Consider the following 25,969-nt stretch of genomic DNA (forward strand, 5'->3'; position numbering starts at 1 on the left):
CAGATATAACTAACTGCAAATGCAAGCCTGCCTCCAGTGACACAACTCCTCCAAGAAGGTCACACCTCCTAATTCCAAACAGCTACACCAACTAGGGACCAAGTTGCTGTGGGAGCTCCTTCAGCTTCTTCAGCCAATAGCCTTTAAGATACAAGCCCACTTGGGCATGGTCTCTTATACTATAAACGCAGTGGTAAAGCCTGCACTGCTCTCATGCTTCCAGCTCTCACTTCTGGCTGCTAGATTCTGTTCCTGTTCCCCATTCATGCAGATAACTGTGATCTAGGACAGTGATCTATGAGTTTCCCCTAAATAAATAACCCTTTTTAATACATAATTCAGAACTAGTGTGGGATTATTTTGTATCTTTTACTATTACCAAGTATTCAAACATATGAGCCTATGGGGGTCATTTTAATTCAAACCTCCACATAGAACATACAAATGTTCTATATTGAAGAGGTTAACAATTTATCATGCATATTATAAAGGGCATTTAGGTTTCTTTTTTATTTTGGTTAGAGGTTTGTTAATTTTGTTTATCTATTTAATGAGCCAACTTTTTGTTTGTTTCTATATATTATCTTTTCTTTTTTTTTCTGAGAAAAAAATCAGAGAAACATCACCCTTCACAATAACCACAAATAGCATAAAATATCTCAGAGTAACTCTAACCAAACAAGTGGAAGACTTGTATGACAAGAACTTTAAATATTTGAAGAATATTAAATAAAGAAATTGAAGAAGATGCCAGAAAGTAGAAAGATCTCCCATGCTCTTGGGTAGGTAGAATTAACATTGTAAAAATGGTAATCTTACCAAAAGCTATCTACAGATCCAATGCAATGCCCATCAAAATCCCAGCAAAATTCTTCTCAGACCTTGAAAGAACAGTACTCAACTTCATATGGACAAGCAAAAAACCCAGAATAGCCAATACTATACAATAAAAGATCTTCTGGAGAAATAACAATCCCTGACTTCAAACTCTACTACAGAGCTACAGTACTGAAAACAGCCTGGTATTAGCATAAAAACAGACAGGAGGACCAATGGAACCAAATCAAAGACCTGGATATTAATCCAAACATCTTTGAACACCTGATTTTTGACAAAGAAAGCAAAAAATATCAAATGGAAAAAAGAAAACATATTTAGCAAATGGTGCTGGTATATCTGGATATCAACATGTAGAAGAATGAAAATAGACCCATATCTATCACTATGAACAAAACTCAAGGCCAAATGGATCAAAGACCTCAACATAAAGCCAGCCACACTTAACCTCATAGAAGAGAAAGTGGGGAGTACACTTGAACACATTGGCACAAGAGACCACTTCCTAAATATAAACCCAGTATCACAGACACTGAGAGAAACAATTAATAAAGGGGACCCTCTGAAAGTGAAAAGATTTTGTAAAGCAAAGGACATGGTCAACAAGACAAAATGACAGCCTACAGAATGGGAAAAGATCTTCACTAACTCCACATTAAACAGAGGTCTGATCTCCAAAATATACAAAGAACTCAAGAAATTGGTCATCAAAAGAACAAATAATCCAATAAAAAAAAACGGAGTACAGACCTAAACAGAGAACCCTCAACAGAGGAATCAAAAATAGCTGGAAGAAATTTAAGGAAATGCTCAACATCTTTAGTCATCAGAGAAATGCAAATCAAAACAACTCTGAGATTCCATCTTACACCTGTAAAAATGGCCAAGATCAAAAATACTGATAACAACTTATGCTGGATAGGTTGTGGGGTAAAGGGAACCCTCCTCCATTGCTGGAATGCAAGCTGGTACAGCCCCTTTGAATGTTGGTATGGTGATTTCTCATAAAATTAGGAAACTACCTTCCTCAAGACCCAGTAATACCACTTTTGGGTATATATCCAAAGGATGCTCAGTTGTGCCACAAAGACATGTGCTCAACTATGTTCATAGCAGCATTGTTTGTCATAGCCAGAATTTGGAAACAACCTAAATGCCCCTCAACTGAAGAATGGATAAGGAAAATGTGGTACATTTACACAATGGAGTACTATACAGCAGAAAAAATGACATCTTGAATTTGCAGGAAAATGGATGGAGTTAGAAAATATCTTATTTTCTTGATCTCTATTAAACACTGCCTTTTTTCTTATTACTTTCGTTAACTTTATTTTAAATTTGGCTCCTACCCCCTATGAAAACCTTGAGGTACATCATTAAGTTATTTATTTGAGATGTCTTATGTGTGGGTTTTTTTAAAACAAAATATGGTTTTAAATGTTTTTCTTGAGTTTTCATGTTTTATTTGTTCATATCTTCCTAGGGAAAGAGTATACAATAAGTACTTCACAACCTTAATATACGTCAACTTCTGCTTCTTGATTTGTCAATGTTAGACAGCATGTCTTACTTACATATGACATTTCTCATGGGGGAACTCATATGTAAAGATGGCTATCCCTTATATTCTTTGGATGATAAAATTTCATATTTATGAGGGACTACTTCATTAGAAGCAGGTCAGTCAAATGAAAACAGAAAGTTTTATAGGTAGAGTAATAGATACTGATATGGATGATAACATAAATAGAAAATATTTTTATCACATAGTCTTCCTAGATTACAGAGATACAGAGATTTTTCAACTGTATTGTTTTATTTATTGCTCAGAATAACTTTGTAATGTATACTAAACAACTACTCTTAGAATTTGTGGGTAAGCAAACACAGATGACTATGGGCATATAAAACCACAATTCTAGTGTGCTAACTTTTGCTATGTTTCTACCTGGTATTTACTTTTTCTCATTCATGGAAATTTTAGTTGGACAATAGTTTTGCTTTCCCCATCTCAGCTCATTTGGTGTCAAGTGAGGTCACTTATGGCCCTAATCTCCTTGCACACTGCTTAGTTGGGAGAGTAATGCAGGGTCTCCCTGGCTTCAGTGAGCAGACCTAGGCTGGGAATGATGGGGCAATGGCTCTTGCTCTGTACTGAAGAATGTAGCAGTTGCCTCCTAACCAAAAGAGGAAACTTAGCTTGAAGGAGTGACGGGGGAGAGTCCTGTTCACTTTACAGGGCCCTTTACTGAGCTGTTTCTATGGCTGCTGCTCACTTACATCTGCTCACACAGTCTGTTTGCTTACAATGGTAGAGCTGGTTCTGTGAAAACTGTACTGATTGCACAGTTAATTAATGGGGATCCTGACACCAGATCTGACTTCTAATTGTAGCTTCTTTTGACTCTGCCATGCTGCCTCTGAAATTAATGTCTTTGTTTAGGACTCAAGCACGTAAACCCCCTCTAGATCTCTTTGCTCTGTCTTTTGCCTCCTTTCAAAGTCTATTTAACAACTTTTAGAAAGGCAAATCCATCATATAGAATTCATTCATTCTGAGCCAGTATGCACTCATTTGGAAAGGATATTCCAATACACTAGCAATCACAATATGGGTCAGAGATAAGCTAATTTCAGAACTTTTGTGTTAATTAAAATTACTTTTATTTCAGGACAAAGAATTGCTGGATCATTTTAAACCATAGAAACATAATACAACACTCATCACTCTGTGCTATGTAGGAGAGATGGGAAAATCAAATTCAATTATAAATCAATTCTCTGAAACTGAGAGGACATTTAACCTAAGAAACAGTATTAATTATAATATTTTGCTTCATAGACTATCAAAGAAAAGCATCTTTAATCAAAAATTCCACTAAATACCAGAGCAAACTATTGTTAAAATATTAACAATTAAAAATGAAAAGTATTAAAATTGAATGGAATGAATTGTTCTTAAATAAAATTTTATGGCCGATGAAGGGAAGGTAAATGGAAGCGTGTTTCTAAAGGCTTTAGAGACCCCGTCAAAGGCCAATTATTACCAATGATTTGGGTTTAATATGGCCTTGTCTATGAAACCATAGTTTGCAAAAGCCAGAGGGACTAGAATGCCCACTCTGAGTTAATGTCTTCTAGACATGACAGGGAACCTGCTCCTAGGAAATCTCAATATGGTTGCTTAAATAGGACCTGCATAATGAGAAAAATCAACTGATATCCCAACATGGATGAGGGATATTTCCCAAGGCCCTCCTGGTAGATAAAAAACTATAGGCAATCAGTGGATGACAAGAGAGGGAACATCAATTTTCTCCAGGGAAAGTAACACTAAACTGATTAAGTAGGTTCTATATAAATGTATATAACACACAAACACATACATACACACATATACATATGTAATATTAAAGATGAGGTCATGAATTAGAGAGGAAGTAGGGGGACACTGAAGGATTGGATGGAGAGAGGAAAGGATAGAAATGATGTATATATGGTATTCATTATTAAATTCTCCAAAATATTTTTAATAAGAAATGAGTGAACAAGTAAAAAAAAAACACATGGAAAATAATATAAGGGGAGAAAAGGTGAGCCATAGGAAATGCCAGTGGACAGAGAAGCCAGAGCTAGGCCATCACACACACACACACACACAGGCTGAGAGTCAGACGAGCTCACGGCAGAGACCCTGGAGGTCCTCCCGTGTGGACTTTGGACGATATCTCCTCAGATATAGTTTTATTTTAATAGCAACTCCCTGGGTTGACACTGCATAGTGTGAAAATAGACAAGCTGAGGACTGCAGGATGTCAGCTAGAATGCCTAATGTCTTCTGCACAGAAAGGAAGACACCTTGTCAAGATATGTGTATCAGGTATGCGTTGTTACTGTGACTAAAACACCTAAAAGAAACAGCTTGGATATGGAAAGATAAATCTTAAATGGTTTCCGAGAGCTTCCTCTGCGGCTGCTTGTACCTGTGTTTGTACTGAACATCATGGCAGTGGGGGCATGTAGTAAATGCTGCTGGCATACAGGAAGTGTGTGTGTGGGGGAGAACAGGAAGGGGTCAAGATCTATGCCATCAAGGACCAGACTCCAGGTATCTACCTCCTCATCTGTATTCTACCTCCTGAGGTTTCCAGACTCTCCCCCAAAGCACCACAAGCTGAAGAGCAACCCTCCAATACATTCTTTATGCCTGGGAGTCGGGGGCAGACATTCACTTTATGATTAAAATTTATTTAGACTCGCGTAGTTGGGTTAGGGAGGCTTAAATAGACTTGAGATGGAAAAGAATCAGTTTCCAGTACTCTGGGCTTATACTCAACACGGCAACATTCATACCCAAGTCCTTATTTTTAATGGGAGCCACTGTGAGTGGCAGCGCTGGGCAGAGGCCAAGCCTACCTTGGATGGAGCTATGTGGGCTGCCCAGCTCCTTTGTGCTTTAGTGGTTTTGCTTGGCTTGGCCTTTTACAATTTGGTGGCTCAGGAAGTAAAAATGAGGGACTCAGCAGATTTTCGTTTTTTTTCTTCAAATATTCCTTTAATGTTAGTATTTCTGGGACAAGGATTCTTGGTGTCCTAATTAATTGTCCTTGATGTTGCTTTCAAAGCATCCTTTTGCATTTGTGACTCTGCCCACGGCTTTTGCTTTTATTCATACACTAACTACCCATGACACAGAAAAGGTCCTGTGTGTCTCTGTGACCAGGTAGACGAGGCTGAATTCAGTGGCAACTTCGGAAAGAGGCAGCTTTAAGAAATGTCAACTGGCAAACAAAGGAAGCTGGAAAACTAGCTGGCAGGACTGCCGGGCTCTGCCTGCTTCCCACTTCCATCCCTGAGGTCTGCCTTAAAACTCTTTTGTTACTGCACAATGTATTTTCAACTGCATTTGAAGTAATTAACGCCGGGAACAGGATTCTATTGTCACATTTAATTATCAGATAGCTGCTTTCCTTGGGGATATCTGACAGTTGCCCAAAGCATTGGTCTTAATCTAAAACCACAGCGAGACCTCGGACACACTGAAAGCTGCCAGAGTGGCATTTATTAAATATAAATGTCTACATGTCTAAAGAGGAGCTGGACAAAGCGTGCTGGGCTTCTTGAGAAGAAGCCCCTCGGAATAAAAGGGAGTTATACCTGCATTCAGCTGAGGTAGCTTCCAGGTCACGTGGGTGTGGGAAGAGTTAGCGACCTAAGCAGGCCTTAAAGCCCGGAATCTGCATGGAGAAGGTAAAGGGTTGTGATCCTGAGTTCTAGGACCCCATCTGCCAAAAGCTAAATTGGAGAGCTTCTGTCAGTCTGCTCACTGGAAAGCAACCAGTGGGAGGAACATACTAAGTGGCAATGATTTGAAATGAGGAAGCTCATTTCCATGCATCTTAGGAACCTTCAGTGAATCAACGAAATATATGCACTGAGAAAAAAAATATCTGCTACCCTCTGGGCAGTATCTCGTAATAAGCTTGCAGTGTGGAAGCCATTAACAGTATTAGATATTAGGTGCCTAATGAATTGTGCCCATTATTGGAGATCTTCTGTGATAACAATTCCTTAAAAGCTACAAAGTGCCTGCATCTTTCTGTCAAAGAGGGAAGAGCCTATTAAAGACATCAGGAATTACCTCCACGGGGAACCATGGTTAAAGGAAGGAGGCAAGAGCTGGTACTTACTATGTGAGGACTATGGCCACCGCATCGTTCAGTACACTCTCCCCAAACAGCAGTGTGTACAGGTCGGGGTCCACGTGTAGTTCATGGAAAATGGCCAACACTGTCACTAGGAAGACACACATAAAGGTGACAAGTTGGTTAGGACACAGCCATGAGATTGCCTTTGGTGTGATCACTTTTAAGTAGTGATCTTCTCAAACGTACCCTCCATACCAACATGAGATCTTCATTCAAAAAGAATAGATTGTCATTGCTCTGCTCTCAGGGCAGACATCTTATCCATACCACACTTACCTTCCAGTGATGCCTCTCTGTACACCTGGCCCACCCTTTGCTGCCCCTCTCAAGTCACACTGAATTTGCTGCAACTTTCCAAACACACTAAACTTTTTTAACTATTTTTTTTTTGCATTTGACTCCTCCTAAAAGGGCAGAAATGCCCTTGGCATTGACTTCCACTATTCCTTCATTCCTTATATGTCTCTCCCAATTCTCTCTCTCTCTCTCTCTCTCTCTCTCTCTCTCTCTCTCTCTCTCTCTCACACACACACACACACACACACACACACACACACACACACACACGTGGGAAAGGAGGATACACACACTTACGGGGGGGCCATACACATATACTCTTGCTTCCAAAGATCCTTTTATTCATTCTTTAAGAGTCTTGAAAGCAACTCCACCTCAATCCCTGATCCCCTCAGCTTTGAGTGGGTTCATTCCTTTAAGATCCCAGCATTTGGATCAAATCACAGACTCATAGAAAGGACTGGGATCCTTGGTAGTAGGGTCCAATTTGCAACCCTCGTATTTATTAGCCAATTTGGTCAGCATGCAGTAATTATCTGATGCACGCACAAAGGAATGGAGAAATGAGTATTGTTACAGTGGTCTACTACTGTGAAGGGAGAGGCAAGCAGGTCCTGGCTCTCATTTGCTCCTAGAAGCATATTCAGCCATAAAAATAAACTTGGTGTTCTCCAGAGCTGAACTTGCTCAGTTACTACATGCTGTTTAGATCTGAGCCCTTTGTAAATCAATCAGGGCAGCAGACACCACTCACTGATTATTTGTGCTCCTCAAAAGTACCTGGTATCTCAATATTCAAAACAGTTATGCAAAGTGTGAGCAGTACTCATTAGGAAAATGACCCACTGAACTGATTGCCAAGAGGGAAAGAGAGTGGTACAAAATGATACTGATCATAAAGTTTTTTAAGGCAGAATGGGTATTTTCAGTTCTTTTCTTTCCTCTCCTATTTCATGAAGTGTGAGGCCAATCCATGTATGGCAAACAGAGTGCTTGGCGGGCAGGGCAGGGCAGTGAGTTAAGTGTGCAGGTTTTGCAAGTCATCAAGAAATTTGGAAGTTGTCCTGTCTGCCATAGTAGAAAACAACTGAAGGTCTTTAGTAAGAGGGTTGACACATTCTGGTTTGTACTTAGACATGAAGCTCAGATATCAATGCAGAGGCAGAATAGAGAGATGGCTCCAGGCATCCCCAGCAATTCCAGTAAAAGATCCAAGACAGGGAGAGGGATGAAATCAGGTTCTAAGTTCTTACACACACACACACACACACACACACACACACACACACACACACACACAGACACACACACACAGACACACACTGTTAGTCCTGCACATTAGTGCAGGCACAGCTAGGCCAGTGACCACAGTTCTTATACACAACTTATTGGTTATCATATCCCCATCCTGCAGGACTCTGCTGCAATCTAGCATGCTGTTAGCGAGTGGATAAGCAAGAGAGAGTGTTGTAAGGGCAGAGTAGTTTAAAATAAAGTATTACATACTTGAAAATTGCTGGAGAGTAGATTTTAATGCTTTAATGTTGTTGTTTAAAGAAACTACCATAAGAATATAACGACAAAACAAATGAAGTCAGAAAGAGAGACGGGGGTCACGGGTTAGAATGGCGACACGTCCTGATTCCCTTTTAAAAACCAAGGATAGAATCATTTTCACTATTCCAGCTGAGAGGGCCCTATTAATCACACCAGGCAAATAACAGGCCTCCCCTCAGTTCCTGAGTAGCTTCGAACACTTGCTATAACCAGCAGCCTCTGCAGGGGGAGATGGGAGGGGCATCATGTGTCTCTCTTTGCGATTGCTTTCTCCATCTTAGGTTGAGCCAGGAGCCTGCACCTCACCAAAGCGATGAGGTTTCTCCTGAGGCTTTTGTTAACACCATTCTCCTTTTCCTGGGATCTTGTGGAATAAAATACGAGCTATTCCTTAGAAAATTCTTGCACTGCAGCTCATGTGCTAACTTCAGCTTCTGGTTGCATTTGTTCCTGAGCTCTGAAGATAGCATGTGACCCATCTCTATCTATTCTTGGGGAGGTTTCCAAGGTTCATATGTGGCATAGGGTTTGATTTCCTATCCCCAAGTTCCTGCTCATTGGTATCCACTCTGTTCTATGAGACTGATTCTGTACTTTCCCAAAGAGAGCACAAGGTTATTTTGAGGAAAGTTTTTTAACTATATATCCACAAAACTGATCTGGCATCCACACTATTCCTTCTGAACAAAGAACTGAGCTTCATAAATCCCTTCATAATTTATGAACAAATATCCCTTCATAAACAATATCCCACACAAAAGGGAAAGCTATTAGTTGGCGCATTCCTATCTACCCCGTGAAGAATGGGAGCAGCTGCAGAATAAAATCAGCCAGTGTGTCCTAGAAGGGGGAGTGTTTTGTCAGGACAGCAAATGAGTTGAATAGGTGAGTCAGGAAATTAGCCACCCACTCTGCTAGTGAGCTGGGAACTTCTAAAAGAACTCATTTAGTTGGTTCACAGACAGTGCTCAGTTTCACAGTGTCCTACATGCTCAGCTGCGCTGTCCCACTAGAGACTTTTTCGAAACAGTCCAGTGTAACTCACAGCAGCTCTTCTCAGATCTTGCTGAGTTAGGGAGACCAGTCCTAACCCAAGACTAGGTTAAAACTCAGAACTTATTTAAGATGAGTCTTTGTGACCTCAAGAGAACATTCTAGAAAGCACATATAAGACTGAATAGGAAGGAGAGAGGGCACAGTCAGATTTCCCGAATTCACAGTCTTATCAAAGGATCTGGTCGTTTTGGCCTGTATCACTCTGCTGGCCCTCTTCCTCCTCATGGCCGCCACAACAGAGTCACTCATTCTTCTCTTACACTTCCTAAGGCCAGGTTTTTATTTCTTTATTTTTAATTTTATGTATCTGAATGTTTTGCCTACGAGTACATAAATGTACCACATGAGTGCCTGGTTCCTGGGGGCCAGAGGAAAGTGTCAGATCTCCTGGGACTAGAGTTATAGATGGTTGTGAGCCACCATGTACATGCTAGGAATTAATGTCCAGGTCTTCTGCAAGAACAACAAATAATCTTAGCTGCTGAGTCATCTCTGCAGCCCTAAGAGCTGATCTTTTAGCTACAGAAAAATCAACTTTGCTTCTCAAGTTGGTAATAGGGGATATAAGCGCCTGTGACCTTATTTCCATTCAGTACAGGCAAGTACTTTCATCTAGGGCACTGGAGGAGAGTGACAACTTCCACTGACACATGCCACTGAACCATGGGAAAGTTTTGGAAAAGTTGTTTGAGCAGCCAATAGTGTAGGACTGCCATAGGATGAGTGGCAAGACAGTGGTGCCACTATATCTTTGAGAAGTTGGTGAGGTGGGATAGAGATCAAGACCACATCTTCAGAAGGCAGGGCTGAGTAGGGTTTTCTACTAGTTATCCACTGTTATAGATTGAGTAGAATAAGCCAGAGGATAGAGAGGTTGAAGACAGAGAATAGAATAAAAGGAACTACCAGAACAGGGTCTGTTGGCAGAAGCTGTTAGTTCGTTTCCAGTTGCCCTGACCAGAAATAATCACACAGAAACTATATTATTTGCAATACTGTTTGGCCAATCATATTGCTAGCTTGCTTTCTCTTATATCTTTGGTTAACTTATTTCTATTATTTCATATTTTAACATGAGGCTCATGGCCTCCAGGCAAGGTTCCAGCTGACAGCTCACATCTTTCCCCTTTGGTGGCTACATGGCATCTGTCTGGAGACTCCGCCTTCTTTCTCCCAGCATTCAGTTTAGTTTTCCCCACTTAGCTCTATTCTTTTGCCCTATCATAGGCCAAGGCAGTTTCTTTATTCATTAACCAATGAAAGCAACACATAGACAGAAGGACCTCCCACACCAAGGGTCTGTCTGAAAAAGACAGAAGACAACTAATGGCAGCAGGGAAGTTATATGTTTCTTAGTAACACAAAATCATCTACTGAGAGCTTGGCAACAATGCATGAATCGGGCCCTAGAGACTGGAAATTCTTGGATATCTTCAGAAGGATGAACTCAAGGTTCACGACAAACTATCAGAATCAAACCAATTCTCAATTGAAAAGAAATCCAAACACTGAAATACTAAAGTACTTTTATTAATCTCATCATCATACTGGAGCTCCAACTACAATTCAACCAGAAAAATGAAACATTCTTAGGGTAAAAAAATATAGATAATGACTATTTAAGCCATCAGAATGCCAATGTGCTAATGGCTAAATGATGCTTTGTGTATTTTTAATTGCCTGTCTGAAAATGGTCACTTTCTGGAAGCCCTCTCAGTGACTCTGAAGTCTTTGGAGTGATTTAGTGACTGTTTGTGCCTTAGAGCCTTTGTGAATAGCTATCTGGCCCATATTTTCTTGATGTTTTACAAGGAATTTAAATTTCAAATGGTATTTCAATGTGCCAGTACTCAGCAACCTAGCACAAGATCTGCCCAGGTAGAGAGACAACAAGACACAATAGTTTCCTCTCTTGTCATTCCAGGTCATTATTCAGTCTTGTCAAACGCTGGCTCTCCTTGGAGTACTCGCTGTTGCTTTCTGTGCAAATCTGTACGTATGACACTGTCCATGACACATGGAGAATCAGAAGTGTCTAAGGCTCCCGCAGCTGAAGCCTTGCTCGTCCTGACAGGTGTTATGCATCTATATATAAGTGAGGGGGCATTCTTTTCTGTTTGTAAGTGAACACTGTGAACTTATTCTTTCCCACAAATGGCAAGCATTTATAGGGGAGTTTCTAAAACTGTTATTGCTTTGTGGGAATAGTCTGGAATATTGGAATTTCTTTGAGTCTAGATCCTCCCTCTCCATGCGTTTGACTATAAAATCAATTCATGGATGGGTTTTGCCAGTAGAGCTCCGTCAGTCATAATAATAGAATTATAACAGAAATCCTACCCTTTTGAACTAGGTCAAAGAATGATGCCATGTCTGGAAAACCCATCATTGAATGCTGCTTTGTAGGGTCATTCTAAATTGCACATTCCACAGAGCATCACAAATTACTTAGCCCTAAAACACAGCAATTTTATTTGACCTTCACAGTGATACATGCTTTAGGTATTGAGTTAGTAGTGATAAAGATGTTTTACGGTAGCACCCTGGTGCAGCCCTTCCAGCCAGGTCTCCTTAGAAACAAGCTCTAATGGCCAAGGTGATGGCTTCAAAGGAGAGCTCAGGTATCCTTGGAGTCTCTTGAATTACAGCCAGGAAGATCTTCAAGGTCAGAACTATCCTCACAATAACAGTGAAGTGTCACTTGCATTTTTTTATTCTTACTCTTTGTTCATATGCAGTACAGTTTTCAAAAGGCCATATGATAGTACTAATGCAGCATATTGCATTCAGGGGCAGATGCAAGGATTCTCTGTCTTTTATTGCTCATCTCTCACACTGAAGAACTTTGCAAAAATATAAAGCAAAGCTGTCTTTTTTAAAACATATTTTTTTCTCTTGGAAAAGAAATGTATCTTTCATAAGATATGTTATTTACAGTCACGTGTAAATGATTAATACTTTAAACTAATCAATAGAATGACATTTTTGAGATTTGTATTAATTTCTAATGGGATAAACGATAATGGGTACATCAATAGAAACTCTTTGAGGTCCTTCTTAATTTTAGTGAGCTGTGAAAGACCATGTTATAAAACATCTGCGAATGACTATCCTAAGACAGGTGAGCATATAATGCCCTATTTCCTAGACACTACAACACCAGATGAGGAAACAGAGCCTCTGTTAGTTTCTGCGAGCTCAGTTCGCACGTTGAATACACACCCAGAAAGGCTCCCTATGTCACAACATCTCTTGCCGTGCAGCAACTGACTCTGAGAGTATATACAGAAGATTTACAGAAATTCTCCTGTAAGGAGATGGTTGTCTTTTTACATTAACCCCGTGAGCCTGTTTTTAGAGTAACAATTCCATCACTGGTATCTGTATTTGCCTAAGTCATTCTTTCGAAAGGAAAATATTGGGGAGTTGTTTCTTTAATGGAAGGGTGCGCGGAGAAGGCACAGACAATCATAATCCTGTCCTTGAATTCATGGCTGCATGGTGTTTGAAAATAATTGATTTCACCTTTTGCTCAAAACCCACAAGTACAACCCCTACTGGTCTCTGGGAGTAGAAAACAGTAACCAGAAGGTCACGAGCTTTGGAAATGAGAAAATCAAATGCTAACATATAAATGCTGCAAAGAGATTTATTTAATAATCAACCCAGGCAGTGACTAGTTCCTAGGTCTTGTATCTGGGAGCGTATGGATTGAAAACTGCTTGGCACTTCAGCTAGTGCCTTTAAATTTCTCCCAAAGGTATCTACAGAAAGAATATTCTAAATTTAACGTTAGTAGAGAACATAAACATTTAACAAAGACCCAATTTTCTCACCAATGGGGTTTAATGAGCCATGTTGGAATTTAATGGGGATCTGTGCAGAATGCCCACTATCCAAGTGAAGACGACTCACCCTGCCTCACAAGCGTTCTCCAACCAGAATGAGGCTTAAGCACTTTGCCATCGTAACGCTGAAAATGGCAGGCAAATGCTTACCTACAAATCATACAATACATTCAGAGCAAAGCCCAGTGGCTGAAAAGAGCAGCCAAGGCTGGTGATGGGTCCCTTAGAAAAGCTCATCACCTGCAGGTAAACACAATTCTGTGGTTCATTACCTAGACCAGTTGTAAGGGATGTGAGAAGTCAAAAGACAGTTGTGTTAGTCACGATCGTGGCTGACACAGGAGTGTTTCGCAAATCTTCTTACTAAAAAAGATACAAAACAGTTATCATGTACCATAATTTGCCAACCTCTAGATAAAGACCCGGAGGAATGTTACGTAATAGTTCCAAAATAGATAAAGTATCCAAGGACAAACAAGTATAACACTCGTGTGTGAGAGAGAACGGGTAAAGCAGACTTGAATGGTGGGGTCATCAGGGACTAAGGACATTCCTCAGTGGTAGAGAGCTTGCCTAGCCTGAATGAGGCCCTGAAATTGAACCCCAACATTGCAAAGGGCAGGGTGATGCCGTGTAGTCATCCTGACCGAGAATCTGAACAGTGCTCCCTTCCCAAATCTGTCAGCGAACTAAATCACACCTGGAATGTGTGAATATATGTTATTACGTGGCTACAAGGGCTCTGAAATGTATATAAGGCAGATGACCTTTAAAAAGACATATCATCTTAGACCATCCAAAGTAATGGTCAGTCTTAGTCACATGAGTCCTTAAAGGTGAAACCTTGTGTCCTTTACTCAAATGTGTGCTACTTACATACTTTTGGGTGTGGGACCATCACTGAAGCATGGTCAGTCTACCAGAGACTACACCCGTAAAGAAACTTTTCTTCTTCCCTCAGAAGCCATCATTTGTTGCGGGAGGTCCTTTCGCTCCTCCAGCCTATAGCCGCTGAGATACCAGCCCACTGGGGCGTGGTCTCTCTCCGTTTAGAAAAGCAGCCGCTTCCCTCTCCTCTCTCTCTGCACTTCCTGCTCCGCTGGCAACTAGACTCCCTTCCTGGTTGCGCAGAGGGCTGTTGTCTGGGATGGTGATCGGTAAGTTTTTTCCCCTTTAAATAAATACCACCCTATTAATCATAATTCCAAACTGGTGTGGCATTGTTTGTGACTTACGCCTTCAATCATTGTTTACAGTTATCCAGTCAGGGGTAGAGGCTGGTGAACCCCTCCTGTCAGAATGTTGACAGGTTGTTGTTTATCTAGGTTTTTTGCAGGCAACCACAGCTTCTGTGAGTTACTAAGTGCAGCAGTCCTGTCCTGCCCAGAAGACACTGTTGGCTTCCACTTCGTTCTGACCACTGGCTCTTACAATCTTTCCGATTCCCTCTTCTGCAATTGTCCCTGAGCCTTGAGACTTGGACTGGAGAGTATGCTATATATGATCCTCTTATGGCTGAGCATTCCACTGACATTTGGTCTGTGCACTTTGACTAGTTGTGCGTTGCTATAGTAACCACTACCCTCATCAAAGAAATTCCTTTGACGAGGCCTGAAAGATGTGGCAATCTGTGTGGAGAGATACCAACATAGAGGGATGTTTGATACTGTGTCTCTTTAGCAGAATAATAGTAGGTTCACCCCTGGGGACAAAAAATCCCCAGCTATGAGTTCTTTGCCAGCTTTATAGTACCAGATATGTGCTTTCTCCTGTGGAACAGGTTTCAAATCTAATCATGAAGATGCTGGTTACCCCCATAACGTTCATGCCACTATTATACCCATGGGCTTATCTTGCTATGGCAGTCATTAATTGCAGCTCATAGGATGTATAAATGGGTTATACTATCAATGACCTGTCTTCCTACAACAGCCTGCATGGCACCTTCCAGTAATGAATTAATAATTTGTTTTAAAAAGAACATGTTCCACAGATATAGTTTTGAAATTCATGATACAGAAAAGAATCTTAGGAGAGGTGAGACAAGAGAAAGCAGATACTTCGGAAGACAGATCTAAATGATGAAGACACGCTGTTTTTAGAGTGTATGCACTAGGTGGTGTGTTCCCGCCTAAGACCCCGAGATCCCTGGGGGCTGGCCAAAGCTTGAGCCTCTCTGGTGTCCTCTAGACTCTTTGGCAGGGCACTGGATACTTAAGTATGTAACAAATATTCTTCTCTCAGCAACATTTATTGCTTGTAAGTAAATTCACAATTTGTGTGCAAAAATGATTGCCATTAATCATGATTCTATAAATTGTTACCAGCAAAATGGCAGAACTTCATACAACAACAACAACAAAGGATGTGCTTATGTAAAATTTCATAGGCTAACCAGAGAAAACTAACCTTAGGGAAGTGACAAAAGGACAAATCAGGGACACTGTAGGTTGTAGAAGGGTTTGGTGAGAGAGAGAGAGAGAGAGAGAGAGAGAGAGAGAGAGAGAGAGAGAGAGGAGGTCTTAGACAGCCATGGGCGACTCTGTTAGTGAGCAATGGGGCCTCAGCTCTGACGTTGCAATATCTGTATTCTGCCAGGAACTCAGATGATCTTAGAGATTCTTCTTAGGACTGCTGAAAGGAATCCAACCCACTAAAACCTTGACTCTGACCTTATGAGACTCAGAGCAAAGAACACAATCCAGCTGAGCCGGACTTTTAACCTTCAAAGGAGTGAGATAATAAACGTATGATGGCAAAATCTGCTGGCTATGTGGTCATTTATTACGTTGCTAGCACATGAACATGTCTGGGCCCCCTGGACCATAGCAATTTGAACATGATGGGTGGGCTGGCGCTATACTCTTTAGAACCCGAGCTCCTCAGTGGGGATATGCCCGGAATGACCCTATTCTCAGCTATTGCACAGCCTTTTCTGCCACAATAGCACCATTGACATAAAATAAACCATATACATAAAACTATATCTTAGATCATGCTTAACAAAAACAAGCTTGGGCCAAAGTAAAAGCCATGGGTTTCTGCCTACAGAGCTATGGCACTAACATTAAACACTGATGTTGTCATCTGTGAATATACCTCCTGGTGCCATCATCACATGGCATATCACTCAGTCCCTCAGAATATGATTTTATACCTCATAATGTCACCTTATTCCCCAGGTCACACTGCCATATATAGTCACCATGAGGAACTGCTGCTGATAAGAGTGGAGTTCAGACCAGGATGCCAGGTCAAGCAACAGCCTGTGCAAATGAGGTGTTGGGAGAATAAGTCCCAAATCACAAAGGTAGCCCCCACAGAGGAAGGAGTAAACAAGGACTACAGGAATTTTCTCTTTGGGGCATTTTGTTTCATCAATCTGAATTTTCTATAGTAAATGTCTAGCATTTTTAGGCTCAGAATGGGCAGAAAGCCTTTCATAAAATTGGCCAAGCTTAAAAACATAAAATGTGGTACCCAGAATCCCTTTTTCACAGTCACAGATGCCATGTGTGAGGCCCTAGCCCTCCTGAGCACCTTGTCTTTGCTTCCAGATTGCTGACCCCTCCATGTGAGGCATAGACTCTGGCTTCCTCCTGTCTCTCCTTTGTCTGGGGAGACTAGCCTCCTGTGGTTTTTCTTCAAGTTCTCGGACCTCTTTTCTCTTTCCTTCTGAATCTCATTGCTTTAACACAAACACTGCCCAGGAAAGCGTCCTCAGTGTCCTTCTACCACACGTTCCCCACGGGACTCTGTCTTCAGCCTTCCCCTCTCTCCAGATATAGACTCAGGCCTCCAGCCACTTCTCAGGCGGTTTCATCTACAGTGGGTCTGTGTGCCTATCACTGGGAAAGGCTGTTGGATTAGTTCTTCCCTCCCTAGGAATCAGGATCCATAAATATGCTTTTCTTGATTCTAAGGAAAACAGTGATACCACCTAGATGCTTTTTGTTGTTTTAAGAATAGAAGGATGAATGCATAGATAGATAGATAGATAGATAGATAGATAGATAGATAGATAGATAGATAGATAGATAGACAGATTTTATTTGCAATGGAAAAATCTATGGCCTTAGAGAGTACAATAATAGAAGTCAAGCCACACTTTGCCGTTCAGCAGTTTACAAGGTCAGGCAAGGAGACAGAACTCCATCCCGAAGGTGTTATATTACATCAGATACTGCCGCAAGAATTAGCTTTGCTAGTCATAAAGTTTTAGCACCTTACAGCAATCTTTCTAGAAGGAAAATAATGCAAAAATAAGAAGTTCAGTTGCCAATGAATTTTCTTACGTGAAAGGAACAACTAAGCACTGTTACCACTATTCCTTCCCCACCAAATAGCACACACGCACTGAACATGGTCTTCCGGGGTACTAAGTTTGTCACTGGGACAGGAAAGATGGCTCAACAACTAACATCACTTGTTGCTCCTGCAGAGGACTGGGTTTAGTTCTAGGTGATTCAACACCCTCTTCTGGCCTCTTCAGACGCTGTACACATATGGCACACTTACATGCACACAACCAAAACACACATACACATCAAATAAAAATAAATACATCATTTTTATAAAAATAAAAAGATAGTCATTGTTGATATTGTCTGTTCAGCTATGTGTTTGTCAATGCCTTGGTGTTTCCTGGCAAGCAGCGAGCCTTAATTTTGTTGGTTGGTTGAATGAATGAACTTCTCAAGGTTAATTGTTAGGTAGGAACAGTTTCTGTGCTGTGTATTCTCCAGGTGGTCCATCGCTTCTCTCTTCACTCACTGGCCTACAGTACTTGTTTATGGACGCTATCACCATTTCTGTTCAAGTAACAACAAAGCGTTTGTTATCTAGATCATCCACATAAAAGGGAAATGTCTGAAGGATTCTTAACCCGAGGACTCAAGAATTTTCTTAGATCAAGGAAAATCCCAGCCCACTACTCGTGGGTGTTTGGCTGAAGGCTTCACTCCAGCCCTTGGCATCCATAAATCCAGAGTCTGGAATGTTTGGGTGGAAGTGTCACCCCAGCCCCTGGCATCCTTACATCCTAAGAGTCTGGAATGTTCAAATGGACTCAATCCCCCCTCCCCTGGAGCTGCCTCAGTCCAGACTCTGCCCGCGAGAAAGCTGGCCAAAGGATGACCCCTCCCCTGAGATGCTCAAGACCACTCCCACAGGGTATTTAAACTGCCCTGCAGAGAACAAACATGTGATTTTCTGGCCTTTCTTTCCCACCTCCTCTCTAGGTGTCTGGAAAGCCATCTGCCAGTGTTTGTATCCATTAAATCTGGGCTTTTTTCTAATTTGGTTTGATTATATCTGATTTGAATTATTGCATCTGCAGAGAAGTTTATCAGGGTGCAGAAACTTTTCAGTGGGTACTCGGCTACCCTACACATCTTACCCTTAAGGTAGCACCCACCCTTGTGGATGTATAAACATTGACCTCACACATCCATGATCTTTTCTGCTTGCCTCATTTTCCCATAATTTTGATCTTACTGCCTACTGTGCCCTAAAAAGATCCAGACAGTAAGGAAAAACTTCTGAATCCACATTACTCCAATGTACACCATCCTCTCTAACTCATAAACGGAAGGTGTGGGCTGGACACTGACTCTCAAAGCCTCCCTCCTGCAGCTCTGCCTTTGAGCACTGCTGAGAATGAACTGCTTTCATTGAGCAGAGCCATTCCCTTCCCAAGAGCAGCGAGCCAGAGAGGTCCATCAGCCATAGCTGTTTCCCAGCTGTCTGCAGAACTGTTGAATTGCTTCAAATGTTTTTGCAGTGTGTTCTTGAAACCCCATCGTCAGGACACCTGGAGTCTTGCTGCAGCTCTGTCCAGTATCCTGAAGCATAGCTGGCCATCCTTTATTACCACCTCCACTTCTGTTCTGTGCAGCTGATGCTCCCTGGCTGGACTTGCAGCTTCTCAAGCAAGACCTCTGTTGTTTATTGCTATGCTGGTATAGAGGAAGGTGGGATCCTAGCTATGATGCAAATGGGCCAGTTATCCACCCAACTAAAGCTTCAGGTAAGTAAATGAAAGGAAACGCTCAATCCCCAGATGTCCTGGCAAATGGTTAGGAGGAATCATTTCTGCAAAGAGCTTAGTGTACTGAAAGTGGACAAACATCGTGGCTACCATTCCTGTTATTGCTCATGCCAGTGTTGAAATGAGTGATAATCTCTACTCGTTTGTTTCCCGTTTGACATAAGATGGCTTAAGGAGAGGAAGAGATATCAAGTAGAGAAAGGGTAAAACCTTGCTTTCTTATAAGCTTGCGCATCCTGTGTGCACATTTACCTTCTCTTTCTGAATCTTAAGGTCCCCGTTTGCAAATGAGGAGGATGAATAAGATTGTCTTTTAAGGTCCTTCTGCGTCTCAAAATTTAGAACTCTCAGAATGCAACCTCTGAGCTGCAGATCTTGGGTGTGCATTCCTCACATCTCCCTAATTACACAGAAGGAGCCCTGCTGTGGGGCTGGATCAAGGGAGTCATTTCCAGTAACAGGGCTTCAAATGCAGTGTGGAGAACTGTGCAAGTCATTGATGAGTTAAACCTTCTAGCCCGCAATGAGGGTAGGACTGCCTCTCCAGCCTTGATCCCAGAAGTGTGGGAACCCAGGGATCCTTTGCTAATGTTGAGAGGGTCACGACGTTTGTGGCCCTGGAAGAGAATGAAAACCCCCTGCTCACCACAGGCCCGTCTCTTACAGATGAGGAATGGGGCTATTGGTTCTACTAGCTGGCATGTCATCTTTTTCAAAAGAGCACGGTGCTGGCTTGTGGTGAGGGAGTCTTTAAAAAGCTATAACAGAGCCTTAGTCAACAAGACTGGTTGTTGCAGGGCTCCCCTGTGTTTACAAAGCCCCCTTCCCCGCCCCCACTGCTGCTGCTTTCTCTTTAAACTCTTCCCGACTGGTTGGAGCTACACTCCTCCATAGGCTTGGAGTGTATGAGGGTGGGGGGTGGGGGGAGGAGATGGGGGATGGGAACACCCCTGTCTGCCTTACCCCTAGCTGCCTTGGAATCTCTCTCAGAATCTGTGGCCTAGTAGCTGCTCATTAAATGAGATCAATAATAAAATGGGAACTTGACTCTTGACTATTGAGTGTCATTTTCTCTCAAAGCTTGATTGGCACACTGCTGTCCTGACTTGAGAAATAGCAGTGGTGGGGGACCGATTACTGGAGGGAATCTGTCTTGAACACCGCGGCTTATGAGCTTTAGAGACTTAAGCCATGAAGTATTTAGAACCTCTGCTTCTTGGAATGGATCCAATCACCTGGCCACAGTAGTGATCCAATCAGGTATACCAAATCTATCAAGTCATATATGTGTGTACACAATTAAAGACCATTATCAGTAGACAGAATACTCTGTGTGTAGAAAAGGTGGAACTTTACTTTTGTGGTCTTCATCAGCTTTGGGGTGCTTCTTCTGCTTACTGACTTAGGCAGGGATGCTGTTTCGAGATGGAGAGGAAAAACATTACTGATCTTCAGGTGGCTGAACGTTGGCTGGAGCTAGTTAAGAAGTTCTGCTCATAGAGATGTCAGTGCCCTGCAACAGCGCTGTCCAGAAACCTAAGGCGATACAAAGCCTGGGGCTCTCATCTAGTTCTCATTGGCTGCCTGTGAAATCTCAGGCTATCTTCAAATTTCTTTGCATCTCAATTATTTGACTAAAAAGTGGCTCTTCTCTCCATGAGACAAGGATGTGAAATGAACAGAAACGCTGTGTGTGGAAGCTATTTGAGTTCTTTGAAAGAGATACACAATATAAATCCAAGCTGGTATTTTTATTTCTGAGTAAATTTGCTCGAGAATAGAATCTGGGTTTCTATGAGGGTATTTTATAGACTAAGGTTTATATAGAGGCTTTTAAACTGATGCTATCACAGTGCGCTTAACATGGAATTGGATAGACTGAGAAAATGCATTCGAGTGTTGTTAAATAACACTGTGCAGGCTTACAGCAGATCACACAGGGAAAATGGCTGGTCTGCCAGCACTATCTCCAAGCCTGATAGCTTCAGGGGGAAATGCTCTAGGCTAATATGTTCAGGCTTCCTCGGAGATGCAATACCTTCTTCTTTGGAGTTGAAGGAAAGCACATGAATATTTCCTCACTCGGGTCCTCTACCACAGTCCCAACCCAGTCTTCTCTTTCAGATATGACATACTAGTTAGAGTCAGACATGCTTCTCCACAGTGACCACACAGATAATTCAAGTCCATGAACTTTGTAGAGTTTGGTTTTTATTTGTAAGAATACAGATGACACACCTCTGTATATTCCTGTGCTACTTAGCAGATGTCAGAGCAATTGAATGTTGTCTTTGTTCTCCATGTTAATGGTGATGCTGAAGAAACTCCTTTGTCAACTGCATCTGGTTGGTTTATTTTGATGTGTGTGTGTATGTGAATAAAAAGTTATTCAGTTTTCTTTTGAATTCTCAAGGTAGGATGCTGAAACCAAGGACAATAAGCCCAGTGTCTAGTGATTTGACACTAGGAAATACGAGGTAGAGAGAACCAGAAGGTGGCCAAAAAAAAAAAATCAGTATACAATATAATATACCAAAGGATGACAGGTTCCCAACAAAACAAATAAACAAAGAACATAATCAATCAGTGAGATACAAAAGTGATCGGAGAGCATATCAAAAAGACAGGGGGAAAACAGGAAAATACACTCCCAAATTACAAACTCTGTGGGCTACACCAAGGCTAGTAACCATTTCTCCAGTGCTGAAAAAGAAATATGAAGACTTTAACCGAGGAGTTCAATGACAAATGAGAAATGACGTGAGACAGCCCAATTAAGTCACCCCACTGAAGAGGATTTTCTCCAAAAATTAACAGTTCTGCTTTTAATTAAAGGTTCTTGGGTCTGTTAATCAGCCATCTTCCTCAAGGCTAAGCTCGGTGCAAATAACAGAGAAGGATTCAGCAAAAATGCCTGTTTAATTAGAAGGAATTTAATTAAAAATATTTTTATACACATGACCAATCACCATTATTTATGCAGATGTTCTCGCGCTGCCTTGGAGACAATCCTCCACACCCCTCATGGCCCCCTTTAAAACCGCTGCTGCGCTTCTGCAAGAGCTGCTTCGAAATGAGAAGCACCGTGGCTGGTAGTTAATACCTATTTTTATCAAAACAGCAGTGCAGCTCACACATCACCCGTGCAGCGTAACCATAGTAACCCCAAATAGAAAGGGTCTTCAGATTATCAGTGCGATCAAAGGTAAGATAGCCCAGGTGCCTTCGGAATAGTCACACTGAGGCGAACTTTAAACAATGAAGGTGGGTGGCTCTCTCAAATTTTGCTTTTCTACTCCTTAAATGCTAAGAGAAGATTTTGACTTGCAAATGGGGTGTATGGAGATGCCTTCCATTTTGGACAACTTTTGCTGAAAGGGTTAGTAACTGAAAAGATGGGCGGTCACATGTGCGCATTTCTCTAGCGCTCCTCTCCAAGTACAACATGGAAACAATAATACTAATAATCATATTTCCGAGATGGAGAGTTTGTTTCAGGAAAAAAGATCCTACGTTAAGGAGCCCAAGATGAGAAGTCATATTTTGTGCCCGTGAGCTCTGGGGAGGATGGTAGACACACATCCCATGGGCTGAACTGCAGACAGTGACTCAGGGTGTGGACTGGCAGTCAAATTACAAAGAATCAGCATCGTTAATTAGAGGAGTAGTGGAGCTGACTTAAACAGTTAGCGAAGGGCCAACCCAAACACAGATCTGAATGGGGGTTTACAATTCACGGGCAGGGTAGGATGGGGTGGCAAAACATTAGCGGGTAGGGAATAAAAGCCTTCAGTGCCCACAGCTCTTTAGCCTACCAGAGCATCTATGATCTACATAACAGCAAGGAGACCCAGCACAGAAGTTGCTCTGGCAATACTTTATTAATAAAGGGGACAATAGGGGGAGTACTCGCACACCCAGCAACTGCTATGAATTCAGAATCTTTGAGTGTGCAGCAAGTATGGACAAGGAATGTTGGCACCGGGGCATAAGTACAATTGCTCCTTTCCTTCCTTTCCTTTCGATGTTTCTACATGTGTGGCTTACCTTGGAAGTGGGAGGTGGCTCCAGGCGAGCATGAGGAAGAGGACTCTTTAGTGTGGTCACTTTGTTGGGAACAGACTTCTGGCAGTTTTATGTGCAGTAACAAATAACTACAGTGCTGTGGGAGGGGCATCCAATGAGCCAGTCACACACCCAAGGAGAGGGGACTGTTGCTAGGCTCTTTTATAGAACTAATTATGGAACACTTTGCAGTTTAGAAATAATTTTTTACAAAGCATCTTATATTTGATCTGCTAACAGCTCTATGGTGAAACAGAAAACACGTTTTGTTTGATATTTTCTTCTTCTGACAAAGCCAAAAACCGTGCAATACAAATTTCCAAGAATTTAAGGCACTAAGCTGTGGACTTCCTCCATTCCAATTGGGGTCTTCCTCTGCATAGAGCACCAGCCGTCCACCTGCAGTACACCCCGCACTCAGCCACCCCGCACTCAGCCACCCTGCACTCAGCCACCCGCACTCAGTCACCCCGCACTCAGTCACCCCGCACTCAGCCACCCCGCACTCAGTCATCCCGCACTCAGCCACCCAGCACTCAGCCACCCGCACTCAGTCACCCCGCACTCAGTCACCCCGCACTCAGCCACCCCACACTCAGTCATCCCGCACTCAGCCACCCCACACTCAGTCATCCCGCACTCACACCCACCCCGCACTCAGTCACCCCGCACTCAGTCACCCCGCACTCAGTCACCCCGCACTCAGCCACCCCGCACTCAGCCACCCGCACTCAGTCACCCCGCACTCAGCCACCCCGCACTCAGTCACCCCGCACTCAGCCACCCCGCACTCAGCCACCCCGCACTCAGTCACCCCGCACTCAGTCACCCTGCACTCAGTCACCCCGCACTCACACCCACCCTGAACTCACAGCAAAATCCCTCCATCTACAGTGCACAGTCCAAGATGTCAGCAGTACTTTTTATAGTTCTTTATTTCCTTATCAATGTCTTCATTTTTAATTATTTGTTGCAGTACTGGGGAGAGAACCTAGAGCCTTGCACATGCTAGGCAAGTATTCCCTCACTGAGCTATACCCCTGCCCTTCTTTCTATGTGCACCAAGCTTCTAGGCACTAAGACTTTAGAAGTTCACATCACCTTAGGAGGAAATTATTATGGGAAAATGTATCCTTCTTGTAATTCCAGTAAGAATTGAGATGCGACACATTTAAAACTGTACCGTGTCCCACAAGGGTGTGCACAGATATCTACTTTAGTGAAAACACTACAATTTACTGTTTTTACTCTAAAAAGTGATTCTCTCGCCCTTCCAGCTCCATCAATTTTCACGGATACCTGCTAGAAATACAACATTGGGTCCAGATCCTGACCCAGTGAACCAGAATTTCTGGAGGCCGGACCCAGCAATCTGTATTTTAACAGACTCTCCTGGGAGCCTTCAGTATTTAAAATGGAACACTCATAACTGGACGTGGCATTGATCTTAGCTACCATCACTTTGCTCTAGGAATATACAAGGAAAACAAGGCCTAGGAAGGTTAAGCAGCCATCTTGAATTTGCCCTGTGCTCCTGAAGCAGGACTGTGTGAGACCTGATGCCTCTTAACTCTCAATAATAAAAATAGCACTAATCCATGACACGTGTCAAATAGGGGATGGTCCAGCTAAATATGAGCAGAACAGACTCTGACTTTAGATCCATATGCCTGTTGGCATCTAATTTTAGTAAATGAATTACAATCCATGCATTTAATTCAGTCTCCAGACAGGATAATGCCACGGTGAGTTTTCTAAATTCAATTAGCGGGAGCCAGTCGTCTGCTTATGAAGGCCCGAATCCAGCGCTCAGGGCCTCATCGGGCAATTTGTATTCTTAGCACATGCTAGCTGCTGGAGGAAGCAAAGATGTGTGGCTTACATGTCATCTGTGAATTTGCTGATTTTGTTTTAAATTTCATGACATGCACAATATCAAACTGAGTTTTCAGATCTTTTCCTTTACTGTTCATGGTGGTTTTTACTAGCACACTATAAAAAATTAATTGGTTAATTTCTATCTGTGGTTTCCCTTTCAAGCACACAGGTAGGCTTACACAAACACACGGTTTACTTGCTTGTTTGGCTTTAACGGTATGCTTGCTTAGCTTTCATAGTATACTTGCTTTTGCTGTCCTCTCCCATCTCCCATAACCTCCCATTTTCCCTCTCTCCCCAACTTTACAATCCAGCATATGTCCCGCCAGGTTGTCTTCGCACTAAATTCCTCTTTGTCATAATCACCGTACACATTTGCAACAGATGTTAAATTGGGATTTGAAACAGGCGCAGAGAAGCTTCTCTACGGTGAGATCTGTGGTCTTCATCCACTTTTCTAGAAGATAGCGGCCTGGCTCTTTAACCTCTGGCCCATAGTAAACTGATGAAAGAATCCCAAGGCCTTAGCTCCCTCTGGAGGTTGAGATTTGTAGAGGGTCTTCTGCCACTTCTGAGCTGGGACTCTGACCTACTCATGTGGGTGGCCTAGGGAAGCTCACCCCTTTTCTCAGAGCTTTAGAAAGAATTCCATCTAGACCAACAGACAACATAAG

At 42.3% G+C, this 25,969-nt stretch overlaps 1 protein-coding gene across 3 annotated transcripts in view; it reads right to left on the reverse strand.

Annotated features, from left to right (window-relative positions):
- Slc9a9 (solute carrier family 9 member A9) overlaps positions 1 to 25,969 on the reverse strand; it is a 546,122-nt gene that overhangs the window by 364,408 nt on the left and 155,745 nt on the right. For all 3 annotated transcript variants that reach the window (XM_075964987.1, XM_075964988.1, XM_075964989.1), the window contains exon 6: positions 6,528 to 6,633. In XM_075964987.1, the coding sequence (XP_075821102.1) occupies positions 6,528 to 6,633 (106 nt within the window). The remainder of the gene's footprint in view (positions 1 to 6,527; positions 6,634 to 25,969) is intronic.

The sequence above is a fragment of the Microtus pennsylvanicus genome, chromosome 3, assembly GCF_037038515.1.
Source record: "Microtus pennsylvanicus isolate mMicPen1 chromosome 3, mMicPen1.hap1, whole genome shotgun sequence".
Lineage (NCBI taxonomy): Eukaryota > Metazoa > Chordata > Mammalia > Rodentia > Cricetidae > Microtus > Microtus pennsylvanicus.